The sequence below is a fragment of the Apis florea genome, unplaced genomic scaffold, assembly GCF_048593485.1.
Source record: "Apis florea isolate Af1SG1 unplaced genomic scaffold, ASM4859348v1 contig_24_pilon, whole genome shotgun sequence".
In the NCBI taxonomy this organism is placed as follows: Eukaryota; Metazoa; Arthropoda; class Insecta; order Hymenoptera; family Apidae; genus Apis; species Apis florea.
In genome coordinates this window covers 305707-324564 of record NW_028256597.1, presented here as the reverse complement: position 1 = coordinate 324564, position 18858 = coordinate 305707, and the positions used below count along the sequence as shown (strand labels likewise).

The 18858-nt window shown below is 43.4% G+C and overlaps 1 protein-coding gene across 3 annotated transcripts in view; it reads right to left on the bottom strand.

Moving 5' to 3' along the window:
• Window positions 1-17546, bottom strand: part of acj6 (abnormal chemosensory protein 6) — a 37579-nt gene extending 20033 nt beyond the window's left edge. For all 3 annotated transcript variants that reach the window (XM_031917465.2, XM_086907101.1, XM_086907102.1), the window contains exon 1: window positions 16411-17546. In XM_031917465.2, the coding sequence (XP_031773325.2) occupies window positions 16411-16572 (162 nt within the window). In that variant the 5' untranslated portion in view covers window positions 16573-17546. The remainder of the gene's footprint in view (window positions 1-16410) is intronic.
• Between the last annotated feature and the right edge of the window lie 1312 nt (window positions 17547-18858).

The following is an 18858-nucleotide window of genomic DNA, read 5'->3' as shown; positions in this document are numbered from 1 at the left end:
CGCTCCGCTACCGTTGGTTAATAACAAATGAGCCGAGCTTCGCCCCTTCACTTTTGTTATAATCGGGGACACTTGCTCCCTTACAGTTACCGTCTACCATTTTCTATTATTCAACGGATTCGTTTGAACCGTTCTAAACATTCGCTCGGATGTTACTTTTTTTTTCCCCCTCCGCTTCCTCGATACCTTCGTTCCTTCGTTTCTTGAATCCGTCACGTTACGGATCCCTCGACTCGATGATCGAGAAGACACGGGTCGAGAATCGAGACGGAATCGCGAGAGACGATAGCCGTGAGAGTTTACGTTCACGCGAATGATTATTATTTCAAGCGAAAAACACGGAGATCTTGACGGGGGGGAAGGGGAGCGCGAAGAAACACCGTCTAAAGGGCCGTCTAAAGAGAATTTATGAAATTTCGTAATGCAGTATTCCGATTCGTAGACGAGCTTCTCTCCTCGCTCAGCCGAGTCAACTCTTTACCTTAGCCGATTTTTTGCTTTTAATTCGGAATACGATTAAGTTATCAGAGAAACATCGTTTCCCTCCTTGGAAAACGCATCGCTCTAATTCCGAGAATTTCCATCAGCGACGCCGTCTCATCGTCTCTTCTTGATCTTCTATCGATAGTACGATCTTGCAAAATATGGGAGAAGAATAAAAGAGGGGGAAGAAGGAAAATATCATTGAAAATTGTGCGTAAATATTCCACGAAAGTAAGTATAGAATCGTAGTTACCCTCGATCTATATCTCCCTCGTATTGTACATCTTCTAAATAAAACTAAATCTCGAAGGATCGATTTTCCTTTCCTGTTCGAAAGGGTGAAGGCGGATCGAGTTCACCTTTCCCACGATTTGTCATTGAAACGGTTTATCTTTTCCTTTCCCCCGTGCATGATTTAATAATAACCGTTCGCTAATTCGATGGTCAATAATAGCGCAAGTGTATACCGGGATTATCGTTCGAATCGATATAAAGAAAAAAGAAGAGAGACCAGTGTTGTTGTTGCAATATCGTAATTGTTATCCATCACGTGACGCACGAAATCTAACGTAACGGGGAATCGTTGCATTTCTACAACCCGGCCGGCTCCTCGTTTTATCTTGTTACAAACATCGCGAAATACAGACGGCTCGATCATCGAAAATCTCGTTGTCGATCAACGGTAGACGCGCCAGAAGAAATTTCGAGTATTCCAAAGAATATTTTCGAATAACGAACAGCGTGAATACCCCGTGGAATTCGTATAAAATTTCGATCGACAACTTCCAATCGACTTCCATCCCACCAAGATGAAGATGAAAATTAAGATACAATCGGGGCGAGAATATACGCGAGACGTGGAAAAATTCTTATTGGAGGGGGTGCTCGGCGGCATGATCCGTAAATCATGGATGATTCGCTTTATGGTATTTACAGTTAAGCCAAAATTGCCGGTTGCCAAGCGTAAAAATCAGTGATTTCGTTACCACTATGTATCGAGGGATAGACACGCTCATTGGCTACGTGCTGTTCCGCCCCCGCGGCCCCGCCAATCAGACCAGCCGCTCTCTCTCATCGATCCAGACCATCTACACTATACTCGAGCCGCCATGCTCAACTTGCCCATTCCCCTATCCTTCCTCCACCGTATACAGATCCGGGCTAAGACTCGGCGAAACAAAACTCTATCGCATCGTGCAAATCGTCGATCGGTTGCAGGGGATTCTGTTCTCTTGTCACACGTCACGAGACAAGTCTTGTTGACGAAGGATGGAAATTTCGTTCGAGGTGATCGTCTGGAGAAAGAGATCCTCCGTTGGGTTTGGCTGGTTGGATTTTTCCGATCGAATTCGATCGAAGGCCGAATTAATTCGAGGATATTATAATAATTGTTTCGATTGTAATTGAGGCAAGGGGTGAGAATACAAACGTCGTAGCTATTTGTATTTGTCGGAGGAAAGTTTTCTTTACTTTTTTTACTCTCGTAAGATGTAAGGGGAAAGATGTGATCAACAGAATGGGCAGGAATCGTTGACCTGTACTACTCGATCGGCCCCCCGTTGAAAGTAGTTTCAAAAGTTGGTTAAAGTGTTAAATATTCGTTTTAATAGTCGGTTAAATTATTAATTCGAAAAGTTAGTTAAAAGATTTCGATGATGCACCACGTTGCTTAATTATTGCTGCTTGCGTTAAAATTGAACTCGTTTTGCACGGCAATTATTAATGATTGTCGAAGAAAGTTTGCCATGAATGACCTTCCTTCCCCTCCCCCATTCCCTCCCCTCTTCCCTCCTCATCCCCCTCCCCCTTCCCCCCTCCCTCCCTCAGAAAGCAAAAATAACTAAGAATTTCACATTTTCGCTTGTACAATATAAAATTAGAATATCGCGAATGAGCGGCGTTAAATAAATTATTAGTATAAAATCGGTAAAATTCATTAAGAGAAATCATAAATTATACATTACCTTAATTATAAATTTGAAACAACCGTGAAGATTTATATCATACGTTTCGCGTAATGAAATTATTTTACGTGCAATAAAATCTATTATTCATTCTCGATTAAAATTTCAATGCGGATACCTAAACCCTGAATGATATACGATTTAAAACTTGGGGCATCGAGTTGCAATTCAATCATAATTAAATGGTTTGGCATCGAAATAAATTACCAACGTTTATTATAAATGTTTTTCGTAAATGTTTTCGTAAATGGTCGATCGAATTCTCGACGTTCGAGACCGTCGTTTGAACCGTTTCCCGCATCGTTTCGAGACAACCGCGATGAATTGTTCTCAAGTATGACGGAACGATATTCTCGCGTAATCGTTTCTCATCCATCATGGACACTCGACAAGGGGCGGGTGTAGATTTCCTTTCCAGACGAAAGGATAAATAAATTTTCTCTCGATCTTCCCCTCCATTCCCTTTCGACGTCGATTCGATTCGTAACTTTATTACAAAAAAAAAAAAAAAAAAACACAGATTATTACACACGACTTATTGCCATTATTCAATCGAACGTTACTCAATTATTCATAATGGAACAGCATTCTTACGCCATTCATTAACGAACGAACGATGATTAATTAGGCCCCTCTCCAAAGTTTAACAAAGATCGATCCAAAGGCCAAAAATAATTAACAACTTTTTAACGCGCATAACGCAGTAGCCTCTCGTGGATTAGAGTGTAATAATCTCGAGCGGATAATCTATTCTACAATACAAATTGCGTGGCACTCGTACTTGGGGAAAAGTATCTAAATATCCGGATGGGAAATAATTAACAAAACTGGGGAAGTAAACGAGATCAGAATAAAAGATGGGATGGATTTAAAGGAATACGCGACAAGAATCCCGACTAATCATCAAAAGTGATTATCTACGTTAGTTCTATCTAGTTAACACGCAGCCTCGTCATTACCGCGGCCGCAGTAACGACCGTATATGGCGATGGCAGAGCTCCTCTAATGGAGGTCCGCTTCTACCTACTCTCAAACCCCGCGCACCTATCCGCGCAACCCTATCTACGCCACCACCCTCTCGCGACTAAATTCGCCCTCTCTCTCTCTCTCTCTCCCCCATCCCTGTCCTCTCCTCCTTCGATTCGCCATTCACCGCACCCTCCTCCTCCATCCTCTCTTCCTCCGCGCGCGCTTTCCACCCTCTCTCTCTCTCTCTCCCTCTCCCTCCCTTCTCTCTTCCCTATCTTTATTTAACCCCCTCGGTTTTTGTTCCACCCTTTCTCCTCCCTCCTCCGCGCTCTCTTCCTCTTCTCCAGTATTACTCTCCTCCCTCCTTTTTTTTTTCTTTTCTTCTTCTTCTTCTTCTCCCTCCTGCGTTTTTTTCTGTTTCCTCTTTTCGAGTTTCCTGACGGTATTAAACGAAAGTTCTTGCTATCTCTTCTACTCGGATTGGATTTTTTAAAGATACGCAATCGATCCATTAACGGTGGACGCGGTTTTAATTCGATATTTTAAATTGAAGGAGGAATTCCTTCTAATTAGAAGAGAAGAAATGGATGAAATAATTCGTCTCGTCTATCCTTAAATGATGGATTTTCTCTCTCTCTCTCTCTCGTATCCTCTAGCCGCTCAAAAGATATCAACATCCTCTATCTCGAGTCGGGCCAGCCAGAGCCGTTCGTCATTTGTCTCGCCTCGTCCTTATCCCTTTCAAGTTGGCCGAGTGGCACCACTTCCGTCACGAATCCTCTTCCTCCTCTCTCGACGTTACACGTCATTTCAGTTGGCCGGAATGTCGCGTTTTCCATTTTCACTCGCGTTTCCCCGACGACGCCCGCCACACCTGCCACGCCGGCAAACTATTTTCCCGGGGCTGGCCGCCGTGGCCGGGGCCAATTATTAAAATAGAATCTTCCGGCCGCGGCGTGCTCTTCACTTCGTTGCTAAGATAAATTGGAAAGCTCTGATTGTCACGTCGCGTTTTAATTCGATTCTATTCTTTTTTTTTTTCCTTTCTTCTTTCTCAGCCTCGAAGCTTTGTAGATTAAAGAGGAGGGAGGAATGAAATTTCGAAAATTAGAAAAAATATCGAGGTTGAAGAAATCTAAATCTTGCGTGTGTGTGTGTGTGTGTGTGTGTGTGGTTTTTTCAAGCACACTCGACTCGAGAAGATGGAAACTTTTTATGCATATGTGTCAGCTCGACTCGATAGTCATTTTATCGACTTTAGCTATCGCCCGGAGAACTTGTGGGGCGCGTTCGTTTCACCGGGAAAATCGCATTGACCCGTGTCGTTTTTTGAATAACTTATACAGGAAATATACGCGTATTATCGGATTTTTTCGCGTATCGCGCGTTGTAAAAAAAAAAAAAAAAAAAAAAAAAAAGAAAGAGGTTCTCCCCACCGGCATCGGTTTTGAAAACGCGGTTTTTAAACTTTACGCGTATCAAACATTCGCATTGTTCTTTCGCATTGTTGAAAAGAATCTTTGTTGGCGAAATGAACGAGAAAAAAAAGTGATTTAACCATTCACCCGCCCGGAATTTAAAGATTCTATTGTCGAACCCTCCTCCCCCCTCCCAACCTATAATGTCATTTCGCGGAAAAAACACGAAACTGTTCTCGATAAAGCTTTTTAAGCGTACCGACTCTATTTGTTTCGTTGATTTAATAATGCTTAACGTTTGCTGATTTTTTTCATTGCTTTTTTAAAATAATAATAATAATAATAATAATAATAATAATAACAAAAGAGCAAAAGGGAGGAGCAAAAAAAAAAAAAAGAGAGAGAGACATTAAAATATTCTCGATAGAAAGGAAAAGAATTAACGAGTTTTAAGGAATTTGTTATTGGAACGAATTAATGGAACGAAATACAATAATGGAAAAATTCAATCCTGTTGATCCTGTTTTCAGAATTTTTGCAAAAAAAATTTTAATTCACATCTTCTTATTACCTGTATTTCCACGGTCGAATAAATATTTAAAATTAGCTTTTAACCCTGCTCTTGGTCGATCGTGCGTCAACCAATGACCGATCTTAAAGCGGGCTCGTGACACCCGAGCGCGGTCGGTGTACACGTCAAATATATGCTAACGATGGAGAGGTTGAATATTTCACGGTTTATACGCGCTAGCCACGTACCGAATAATAAGCAAAATCAAATTGGCTGCCGGCCTGCTCATCAATAGTTCATCACTTTTGCAGACGTTCCGCTCGTTACAGGCTACGAGCCTGTTACCGGCTCCACGCTTTATCGAGTAATACCGTTTTCAAAGACGTGGAAACCACCCCTTCTCTCTCCTTTTCGCTACTCATTTTCTCAGAGAACAGTCCGAACCAAACCACCTGGATTTAATAAAAAAGCAAAGTGCAAACTTAGATCCGTTCCCACTTTAAATAAAAATAAAAACGCACTCCAAAGGAATGGAAGGAGACGAATCGTTCGATCTCCAACGAGGCTGAAAAATAATTCGTATTATAAATTATAATTTCGAGTAAATGGTGATCCACTTAGGGAAGGCGGCGGATGGGAGAGGCGGAAAGAAGAGCGGGTCACGTGGCTCGCGTGGCACGCGACGACACGTGGCGGCGACAGCCAACTGTGGCTCGTGCGTGTGCCCTCCTCGGCCGAGAAACTTTTTTCTCGCGACGAGAAGAGAGGAATCCGGAGGAGGCGCCGGGGAAAGAGAGAGGGGAAGGGCCGATATCCCACCCCGGGGAGATGAGCGCATTAAGAAAATTGAAACGTCGATTTGTCCTCGAAACTCGGCCTGACGATAATTTCATTAAGACCCAAGATGGAAGGGAGGTGGAAGCCCGCCGCTCTTCCTCCTCCGTGGAAGCGATACCGCCGCGTGGAAAGACACAGCGCGGTCGATATCGCTTTAACAAGGGATGATGCTAATTTCAACGGACGTAGGCTTCCAGAAGATCCTCTTCCCTTGATCTCCTTTCCCCGTCTTCTTCTCGAGGGGGAAGAGAAGAGACTTCCATTTATATAAAGCGTCATACCGGCCCGCTTTCTCATTGCCTTTAAGAGTTAGGTAGGATCGTGATTTATGAGATCGGGATCTGATTGATACCGCGGCTTCTTCTCTCTCGCCTTACCAACTTACAAGTAGCTGTGTTGCGAGCGATTGCTTGCGAACGTGCGTAGAATTTTTCTTTTCTTTTTCTTTCTTTTTATTTTTTTTTTTTTTTTTTTTTTTAAATTAAGTTATCGACGGTTAAGACGAGACGCGTAATTGAAAGTAATTGGACTCGTTCGCTCGCGTTAAACGCGTAATCGTCAGATGAATCGAAGGGAAACGCGATAGGGTGACGCGGGGGAAATAGAAGCGAGGACTCTGGAGAATATGGAGGAAAATAAATTGGACGAGGATAAGTTGGATAATTGCGTGATAATTGCGCGACGAATGTGAAATTTATATATCGTGTCGAGCGATTAATATTATAACTAAAGAAGTGGAGGGATAAGGTAAGGAGGAATAAGGGAGGAGGGTTTATCTTTTGAGAATTGAACGCTTTTCATCGTGTACGCAAGGCCAACCGGTTTGTTCCGTCTATAAGTATAGAGTACACACGGAAGTATAGAGTAATGGCAAACCTATAATTTAAAGAAATATAATTTCTTCCATAAAAAGTATGTGGATGTATCCCATTAAGTTCTCAAGTTTGTGGTTACTACAATTCTATTGAATATTTTATTCCTCTCCCCTTCCACGCTCCCCCTCCCTTCCTTTTTTCTCTTTCTTTTTTTTTTTTTTTTTTCTTTTTTTCTTGTAAGAGATAACTTTCGAAGATATTAAATTTCACAAGTTGATCACAGGAAATTTAATAATGAAAACGGAATTATTATTCTTACTGTATTCCAAGTACAAAGTTTCAACTTTAATATTCCAGTAGCATGTGGATTCAAGCTATTAAACTATTAAAGCACTTCCCACACGTGCATTTATTAATGAAGAAATAATATTATACATAATACATAATACCGTATATAACAACTGTACACAGGGTGAAATGTAGAAAACGTGTATACAAATTAAATTTCATATTCGAAAATTTCTGATTTCCTGCTAATTTTGTACTAACTTTGACAAATTGAACGAGCCCCTCTCCCCCCCCCCCAGAAAAAGGAAAAAAACTCTTTCCCAAACAAATAATTATTTCTGGTAGAAGATCCGGTACGTACGCTGCTTTTGTTTGCAGAGTGACACATATCCGACGTGGCTGTTTGCTCTGCCCACGCGTACAACACCCTCTCAGCCTCGTAGTCGTCGTAGCTTTCGAGCAGGTGTACGCCCACCCTCGACCACCACCCTCCCCTTCAAGATACAATCGTGGCATAAACATATGGCCGTAATAATAGACTCTTGATTTTCGACAAGAGGGGTGCCTCTCCCCCCCCCCCTTTTCCACGGGTGTCCGCTCCGTGATTGTCCGCGCCTCTCCTCTAAACGCGTACAAAACGTTGTCGTGGACGCAACGTCGTCGCGCGAGGAAGATAGATTTCGAGGAAAAGAAAAAAAAAAAAAAGAAAAAAAAAACTGTGGAAAGAAAAAGGAAAGAAGAAGAAGAAGGGAGGCGAGTCTGTTATGCTTCGCACGATATAAAATATATATGTTGAAGAGAAGAGAGTACGTCCTTATCCGAGAACCGGCACACGTGTGACCCGTATGTATCTCGTTGTACCTACGTACAGAGATGGGACACGTACGTGTATGGCACTCGGTTTAGGGGCAGAGACCATCCCCATCCGAGCTCGCCGATTCCTGCTTTTAAGAGTTCGATCACGTACACACTTCGCTCGCACCCACCCACACACACACACACACACACACCAGCGAATTGCTTGTGTTTCGTAACAGGCAGTGGATCTCTGGACGATTACACGGATAGGGTAAGGGGAGGAGAAGGGGAATAAAAATATTTTCGCGCGAGCGTATCGAGAGTTTTAATCGAGGCAACGCGGTGTTTTACAATACTCTCGCGAAGGGTATTGGAGTGTGTTGGACTCCGTAGTCGATATATATATATATACAATATTTGACTTTGCTGTCGTTTGAGGAACGCTTTATTTGAAAGCGAATTTTGAATGGCCGTTCAAGATGATTTATGCGTTGGCAAGGTATAATTTATCGCAAGTATCGATCGATATTAATCATTTACGAGACTCGTTATTTTTATTGTTAACTCGATATCTCGCCTCGAGTGTATATATATATATATAGCGTACGTCCTCATAAATGAAAAAAAAAAAAAAAAGAAAGAAAGCGTATAGTACGTTTCAAAGACATAGATCTTATCAACTTTTCTCGTTACCTTCGTATCGATCATCCATCGTCAGTCTTGCTTTCTTGGGATATTATTCATGCACGATGCCCTTTATTCGTCAAATAACGGAGACTTAGGCCACGAGACAAGTAATCGACGAGTTGTGTTCAATAGTGAAACACAATGAGCGCGTATCGAGGAAAGAATAGAACGCTTCTAGAATTTTCTTTGAGGCATAGGGAACGAAAGGAGAACGGAATTATATATAAAACAATGGTACGATACGTATGCAACGATGCAGATTCCAATTAGATTAATCGGAATGTTATAAAGAAAATTGTTGCTTGTCCAACATAGAGCTGCTTTCTAGTCGAACTTTAAAATTTATTGGCTACGCAATTGTGTAATCGCTTGGATTAAATCGTGTTTAATTTTAACACGTTGACCTGTTACGAACACAAATCGACGTGCCTTTCGTTTCGACCCCCTAATATATACCCACACTTGTATACACCTGTACGAACTTACATGCTTGGCGTATCTTGGAAGAGTAATAAACCGCAGCGAAGAATTGGAAACGGGGGGAAAAGAGGAAGAGACGAGAGGAAGGAGAGGAGGGAAAAAGACGCGCGATTAGTCATAGAGGGACAGAGATGGAGGAGGGGTGGCCGAGGAGCCAAAGGGATCGAGGAAGGGGAGAGAAACCCACGAAGGGATCTCGGTAAGTATTATTGTAATTATACACTTAGGTTTATTTCCTGCGTGCCCGCCCCGAAGGGGCTGATAGCATTATACACCGCGGTTCCCTAATAAAAATAATAATAAGAGCGTTAAACCGCGGAGGACCGAGCGGAAGTAATGTTTCGCCCTTTCCGTTCTTGGTCCTCCTCGACGGTCCTCCAACGAAGGGATGACGATGTGTGCGCAAACCTTTATCCCGAACGGGAACCGAAAACAACAATCCGAAAGTGAGTGTACGTGTGTTGATGAGTTGATTATCAGATATTATAATATATCCGTTTAAGATCGCTGTTAAATTTCTTTCCTTTTCTTTCCCTCCCCCCCTCCTCTCCCCTTCAATCAATGTATTAGAACAGGATGGGAGAAAATTTTCCACGATTATCGTATTTTCAAACGCGTATAACGATCGAGATACCCAATAACGAGGAGAAGTGGTGTACATACGGACGCGTTGCGTGTCTAAATTCAATCGTGTGTCGTCCCATAAAGGTGTGCGTCGGTATAAAGTTCCCATTAGCCAAGTATCGTTGGAAACGTATGTGCGTGACTAAGCCCCCCTCCTCTTTGCACCTGCCATTATCAAGTACCACTTCAAGCGGCCACCACTTCGTTTCTCGCTCGCCGCCATTTATTCCTTATCCTAATCCTCATCTCCATCCTAGCTTACGCTTCTTCTTCTACTTTCCCCTGACTTTCTTATCTTTCTTTCCGTCATCGTTAAATTCCTCCAATAACGGAGGGAAGCGGATAAAAAGCGGGTTAATTAAGACGAAGACGAGAAAGGTGGTCTCTTCGTCCGAGCATTCGACGATTCCTCCCCTCCACTCGCATGGTCGCGCTCCATAATTTTCAATTTGAGCAAATTAACGTTTCTCCCGTTCTCCTCTCGCGTCTCTCTCCACGAAACACGATAAATAAGGGGGCAAGCGAGTAGTAAATATAAATCAGGAGTGATTGGATGTAAGTGGGGAGCGTTATGTGTCCCCAGTGCCCCGTGTGTGGGATCGTCCGCGGCCCACTTCTATGGCTGTGCATGGGTGTGTGCGTGCACGTACGCACGCGGGAGGGCAGGGTAGGTGAGAGAAACGACGACGAGTAGCTCGTCGAGACGATGCACTCTATCGTACGTATACACTTTCACCATCGAAAGGGACCAACGGTTGCTGTACAACCCCGTTTACCTCGACGCTCCGCTCGTCGATATTTGCTTCTTGCGTAGGGGAGGGATGCGACCACCGCGATATATTATTTTCTTTCTCGTTCTTTTCGCGGCCCGTAAATCGTCGTCTTCTGTCTTTTAATACCTGTTTAGTTTAGGATGGTCTCGAGTTTTGTTGGGGGGGAATTTGTCCGTTGGAGCGAAGAAGCGTTGAGATGAAGAAAAGAAAAAAATAGAAAGAAAGAAAGAAAGGAAAATGAGATTTTTAGATAGGTTTGGGATTAATTATATTGCGGTAAAATTGAGGCGCATCGATGGACGGATAGAAGAACGAATGGGAAAATTCTATTCGATTCTGGAACAAAACACGTGGGAGATTTCGAAGTTTGTTAAACGGGGTCACATTGAAAATTCCATTTACGGAACCTAATTTTCTATCATCACGGAATAACGAAATGCGTATGAATCAATCAACGCTTACGATTAGCTCCTCTATTCGTATATCGCGATATATATTTGCGTGTACGTTCTATCTACCATCAAACGTTGTGCGTTTCCACGTTTAAAAAAAGAGACAAATTCGTATACTTCGTATATTCGCGTCCACCGAAAATCCAAAAGAATATCCCGTTTCGAAAGTAAAAGCTCAATTTCCCTATGTGATTAGTTCCCGTAATATAAATTTCATGTTTAAAACGTAAAAGTTTTCATTCCTCTACGCCGCAATACATTTACGAAAAAGACAAATCCAAAAGAAGAAGCCTTGTTCCGAAAGTAAAAGTTCCGTGAATGATTTCGGAAAATCGACGGAGAGGCAGAGAGAAGAAAAAAAGGAGGTCGAAAGTAGAATCATCAATTCTCACAGTAGCCCAGAGTAAAAGGGGTAGGTAGACGAATATGGCGGATGATAAGCATCCACGGATGACCTTTTTCAAACGCGTTCACCTCGGCCGAGTGTGGTGCACAGGTGCGCACTTGTGAGTGGCACAGGTGTAAGCAAGATATCGATTATGCAATCTCATGGGCTGCAACCCCATACGGACGCGCGTATATCCATCCCTTCCGTATAACCAACCCCCTCCCGCCCAATACGTGCAAACCGGCTCGAGGCCGGTCTGTCAAACAGACATGACGTTAATTATCGCCTTACTACCGCCACCGCTAAACCACCATGCCATCCACTTGACGCATATGCCACTTTTCAGATTTCCCTGTATTTATATATACCATCCTCCGCTACTATCTTTTCCAATTTTCTTCTTTCCTTTCCTTTCCTTTTTTTTTTTTTTTCCCTCCTTCCACCGTGAATTTCCTCGATTCGAGAAGGAATAGAGGGTGGAAATAACGGCTGGTGATGTACAGGTTGATCTTTATCGAGTGATCAGTGTGTTACGTGTCTGTCTGATACGACGCTCGAGGACATGTGGAAATATTGCTCGCGTGGGGAATAATTGGGTTTGGCTTGGCGTTGTTTGAACGAAGATTTCGCGATTAACCGGTTTTTCCTTTCGTTTGTCTTTTCGTTTCGTCTCTCTCTCTCTCTCTTTTTTTTCTTAATTCCAGTTATTACGATAATTTTGTAAACATAAAATCTAATCGCGCGTAAACACTTTTCACATCCCTCGTAATTTTATCGACAATTTACATAAAATATGTAGATTCGAGCATTGTACACGCGATAATCCGTCTAATACTTTCGTAAAACTTAAAAAGTGGAAAAAGCGTCAATTACTTGGCGCGCCTGGTAATAATATCGTGGAGAAAGCTCCAGCTATTGAAACTCGTTGGTAAATAGGAAATTTTTGAAAAAGGGTTGCACAGCCTGTAGATTTTACAAATCTGACGTACGTACGTATGCGCCGTGTGCATACAGCTCGCTTGCACAGTTGAGGGGGGAGAGAGGAGGAAGAGAAGAGAACTGTAGGGTACAAGTTGACGTCACACCGTGTACTCGGTTGCAAAGATTCTCCGTTAGCACTAGGGTAGAAATGTACGACTTGGTCAAATATTGAATTCCGCGGAAAATTCTGGAGAAAATCGGGCCACAGGTTACATGGCTCCCGTAGAATGGTATCGTTCCGTGGAAAAGCTCCTCGTTATTACACAAGAGGAGCGCTGTTCAAACTCCGACCATTGACGAAGTTGGTTCTACGCGGTTTGATTTGCTCATCTTTGTCGCTCACAATAGACTCCGCGATCTTTCCACCCGAACATCGTAACGAACACTTCAATCATGTAACGAAGCAAAGAAAATTTTAAACCGAGGTATCGAGGTCGCGACTCGTTCCAGTTGTTGCTTGAATTATTTTAGCGGATGTACGTGACTCTTCTCGAATCCAATATTTTCTCTCTCTCTCTCTCTCTCTCCCTCTCTCAGAAATTATTGGAATATTTAAAGCGTTAACTTTTTAATCGAGAAATTTGTATACGAATAATTTCTCGAAAATATAATTAACCATGTCATTGAGTGCTTTTTTTCTTTTTGTACGAATACAAAGAGCGATTCGAGAGACGGAATATTCGGAGTGTAACATTAATTAAAATCTTCGATAATTTGGTTACGATTTTACCATATAATACGATGAATAAAATGCATATCCCCCCCCTCCGAAATATTGGAGAGGGGGGGGGGAGGGCGGGGAGAGGAAGGGAAACGCGCGATAACATAACAATGCGACGTAATATAATTTAACAATCGTTAAATTGAAACAATATGTAGAATTAATCAAACTTTCAGTATTTTATCGAACGGTTGTTTTCTCGAAACTGTTGACACCTGTGTATTATTAAGACCAATTGAAAATTAATTTTCGCACGTCTATGAATAATTTACTAAAGCGTATACTAAATATTAACAATTTCGAGCGAAGCTCGAAAAACGCGAACAACGAAATTCTCTCGTTCGTTTCCAATCTATAATTTCGACCGGAATTTCCAAATAAACCGCCCTTACTCTTTCCTCGACAATTCTTCGCCACCACGTTATTATATTACGCTTCTTAATCGTTGCTCTCCTTTCACCAACAAGACAAACTTCATCACGCGGACCAATTCTCACGCTGATTAACGTTTCATCATCGAGAATACATCGATCGCATTATCGCATGATCCCTGAACGTAATTGTCATTCAATTCTTGATGCGGCATCAGCCACGGTGTCGTCGAAGCATGAAATTCTCCCGATTTCCGTTGACGTTGTTTTGCGGTCTTGGCTATCGGAAAGAGAGCGTTTACTTTCAATGGTTAATGGCTGATGACGCGCGGTGAATGTAGCACCGACCAATCGATAATCGCCGCCGTCCAGTCCCTCAACAATCGTTACGGTTACTCCATATCTCTTCCGATCATATTCTCATTCTTTCTCTTGAGAGCCGATTTTTTCTTTCTTCGTTAATATTAAATTCAAGAGAGAGAGAGAGAGAGAGAGAAAGATTAAGAATTACTTTAATTTTGCTCGATTTGGATTTTTCTTTCTATTTCTGTATAACATAGTGTGTATCGTGTGTAACGAATTAAAGATAAATTTCTTTCTTTCTCTTTTTTTTTTCATCCTCGCAAAATTATCATCCTCGTTAAAATGTAACAACCATCGCGTGAGCGGGGTTGGGAAACACATTGGAAATTCGAGAAACCGGTGATCTAGAAAGGGGTTCTAATTATTAAACCGTCCTCATCAATATTCCAGCCAAGCAGAAGATACGTAGCGGAAAACGCGCGAAACGATGGTCATCGAAACGTGAATAATTACCAGCGGTACGATGAATACGTAATGAAAGCTGTATTAATTATCATAGATAATTAAACACCGTGAACACGCTCTATGTTTACGAACAATTAACGGCATTAGCCCGGTTTGCCTTCTCGAAACTTTGTAAAAAAGAAAAAAGGAAAAGCAACCTCGAAAATACTACGTTGTCAAAATTAATTCCGCTCCTCTTTTTATAATCGAGAGGAAGAAAAAAAAAAGAAAGAAGAAGAAAAAAATATCGCATCGATCGAACCAAGCTTCGCTTCGCGCCTGCCCTTGAAAACACATCCTAAAACACGTCCCGCTTCGAACTTTGCATTAAACGTGGCGGGCTCTCGAGCCACGCGTCGAGAAGAAGAAACTTGTTCTACTCGTTAAATATTTCCACTATAGTCGTGACGAGTTCGCCTGGCTTGGAGAATTGGATCGACGAGGGTGCGCAGCGCGGAGAAAGAGAGAGAGAGAAAGAGAGAGAGAGCCGAGGAAGAAACGATTACATCGGATCCCTGGCGCTACCTGGCCGGTAACAGTACGGCTGTAATCTCATCCAGCCACTCGGCTCGCAGCGACGCTTTTTATCCTATTACGTCACATGAATAAACTAAAGACCCATGGAGTCCGCGACACGTCGGAGAGATCGCGGGTTTGGGGCTCGAGACGTGCTCTTTCCGCTCGAATCATCCCCGCGCGGAGAGGGATGCTCGTCCGTGTGCGGATGGTTCGACGAGAGCTGTCAGATAGGGAAAAAAAAAGAGGAAGAGGAAGAAGAAGAAGCAGGCGGAAACGGAGCTTGAGTGCGATTGATTCCGTTTAGATCAATTGGCGATACGTGAAAGGAGAGGATGTTTGATAGAAATAGCTTTGGATCCGTTCATTTTGAATTTGAAGGTTGGAGGGAGATAATCCTTGATGTGTATTTTGTTATATCGAGGAGATTATAGGAGTTTGATAAAGAAAAGAAAAATTGATCAAATATTTATTCTAATTTGAAAGATAGATATTTCGGGCGAAGTGTCGGTGTTGTGTGTGAAATCAAGTTTGCGAGGCAATATCGAATATTATATATATATAAATGAATAATATATGCCTTATTAAATATAGTGATAATTGTTCGCTATAATTCAACAGTATACAATGCTTGTTAATAAATTACAAGGTTTATGAAGAGATATTCAATACCCATTTCCTTTAACGACGATCGAAAGATTTTATATTGCCAATTTTTGGATCGATAAAAATAATAGAAAAAAAAAAAAAAAAAAAGAAAAGAAAATTCCATCGATCAGATGGGTTCGAAATCGGAAGTACAAGTATTCGCGAAGGTTAAGCGTCGGCAAGATAAACGACGGAATGTGTGATACATGTGACAGGGGAAAGTTGAGCGGCCAATGAAAATGGATGATACGAACTTTCGATGTCTCTTTTTATCGCGCTCCTACATTCCAAACCGTATCAAGACCGTTGTTTCTTTCAACCACCGATCTTCATGTATAATGTATCGCTCTTTCCCGCGATTCTTTAATCGCGATATATTCTGATTTATGTCACCACCTCGAACTTCATCTCCTCTTCTCCTCGTCCCGATAAAATAATAATCCGATTTACGCGGTGAAAGTTTAATTCGCGCGTTGTTCAATCAGATTAATCGATCATCGAATACGAATAATCGTTTAAATCGTTTAAGACATCGTTCTCAATTATATTGAAAATTAATTCGATATTGAAAAATTAGGGGGGAAAAGAAAAATATATATATATATATATATATATCATCTTATTATACCGGTTAAGATTAAAAGGGAAGAATCCGACTCTTGTTGAAAGAAACCTTAAATCTCTTTACATCAACCGGCAATATCCAACCGTAAATCTCGTTCTCGTCAAAGAGGTCTTTTATTATCGGGCATCGATGTCCCTCCCTCTGCCCCTACCTTCTCCCTCCCTTGGCACGAAGAAGAAAGCAAGCGGAAGAAGGCGAAAATAAAAGACACGGCACGGGGACGAACGATAAAAAGGGGGTGAATGATTACTCACTGTAGGATTGGGCATACAGCGTCGCGGCGGTGGCGGCATGGGGTCCGGTGCGGCGCGATAAGGAGGCGGCGAATACCTTCCCGAAGGGAAACAGCCAGGGGCCGTGATCGGTGCCCCGTGGAGCCCCTTGCTCCCCATCATCTTGTCCGGTGAGTACATCATCCTGCTGCCAGCCAAGTCTAAGCTGTCTGAGCTTAGACCTAAACCAGTCGAGAACCGGTACCCTCAAACGGAACGACTCTGCTTCACATCAGTGTCCGCGGTTCGCATCTGTGTGCGCGAGAATTATCTCCTCCCCCTCCTCTGTCTGCACCTCTTTCTCTCTCTCTCTCTCTCTCTCTCTCTCTCTCTTCCCGTCCGTGTCTTCCTCCTTTCTTTCTTTCTTCTTCACTTTCACTTTCACTTTCAAGAAACCGAAATCCGATCCCGATTTTTCTTTTCCTTTCTTTCTTTTTTTTTTTTTTTTTTCTTATACAGTATCTAACTCGAGCTTCCTTCTAGCCAACACTCCCTCTTCTCTACGAGCTACTACCACCACTCATCCTAGTCGGAGCCGTCACCGATTTATTATTATTACCTACGCTCGCTCGTCGAAGGGGTCGTGGATCCCTTCGCATGATGCACACGATCGCGACGCTTCACGACAACACGATTGCATGTATGTACTGGCTCGCGCACACTGGTTCAAGTGTCCCTCTACGTCTCGAGCATGGCGACGGTCGAACGAACGAATCCTTCGTTCGACCGTTCCTTCCTTTCGCACTACACTTCAACGTATTCGATCGCCGCGATTATCGAATCCCTCCTCCGAGAATGCAATACGAACGAGCGTATATTTCCCTATCGAGCACAAACAAACGTCACAGCGCGTCGCGGACAAAGAGGAGGAAATATCCGTTTCCTCCGCGAGGTCGGTCCGTCACCTTTACCGTCACCGTCGCCGTCGCCGTCACCGGGGGGGGCATTCGCGAAGATTCGAGACGGGGGAGGTTGGGGGAGGGAGGGAGGAGGAGGGAGAAAAACCGCGAGCTCGTCGCCTCGTTTAAACAACGCGCACAGTGCGGGAAACGCATATACGGGGAACCGTATGTGGGAAAACGGTCGTCGTGTCGTCCTGAAGCTGTGCACTTTTTGGCGCTGACTGGCCGGCCAAGATTGCTCCGTGGATGAACTGTTCCACGGGGGATGGGGGAGGAGGAAGAGGGAGGAAGAAACAACGACGCGGGGGTGGGGTGGCCGGCCCGATCCGGCAGCAGATTCGCCGAGTGGCGCGTGCTCGCAGGGGTTGCTCGCCGTTGCGGCGACGGGGTGAGCGGAACGGAGGGGGTGGAAGTCGTGCATAGGCGGAGTCTGCGCTTGCGCCCCCGCGGTCCTCCCGGTCGGCCATCTTTGCCCTTGCTCCGCATGGGTGTCGCTAACCGCTCACCCTCTCCCTGTCCCTTCCATCCTCCGCCTCCCTCCCGCGCCACCCCCGACACGTTACACGCCCTTCCCAACCCCTCACCCAACCCTCCGCTTCAACCTTGTCTCCGTGCCGAAGACGCCTCGCCGTGTCGTCTACCTACTTTTCCTTCCCTCGTCCGTGCTTTTGTTCGACCACCGCGAAATCTCTCTCCGGCTAGAGGCTGTCGCCGCCACTGCCGTTGGATTACCAGCCACGTCGTAAACCGGCCGCTCGGCCTCAGTCACCCTTTACCACCCAAGGTCGCTCACCACCACCACCACCACCACCACCACCACCACCGTTATCTTCCTCTCTCCACGAGTCTTCTCGCCGCCCGTCGTTTATCTTCCATGCCCTGGAAATTGTGGCCCAACCCCGTATCGCGGATAGTTTTCTTTAGATCTTCTTCTATACGAATTATAGCTTCGAACGAGGGAGAGTGGTATCGCAGGATTCCCTTTCGTGTCGGTCTGCTTTGGCCACAGATATCGCTGCCCGTCGCTTCGCGCTCGTACAGATTTTTAAGTTTGATTATTTTCTTACGGGGAGGTGTTTTAATTCATCGCCGTTTGTCACGATATCCTTTTTCCACGATAATATTCGAACATACTTCGGTACTCGTATTCCGGTTATATTCGTCCCTCTTCTTTCTCTCTCTTCTTCATTTCCCTGTTGTTTAAGTATTATTATATACCGAAGTAGTAATGGAAGTGGTGGTATACTTATATATTAGCTCCATTGAAAACAAGGGTGTAACGAAGAAAATAGTGTGAATAATTTCGCCGAAACGAAAGCCTTTGTTTTCTTCTTCGCGCTGTTGCATTTAAAAAAAAAAAAGCATCGCATACATTATTCGAAGGAATAATCGATTTGCTTGTGTAACGTATTCGATTGTGGTTAACCTGTGTCGTTTGAAATGATTATTATTTAAAGCGGTCTTTTACATTGCGCATAAATAATGCCGGTGAAACGTATTTTTGCCTCCGACGGTAATAATAAATCTT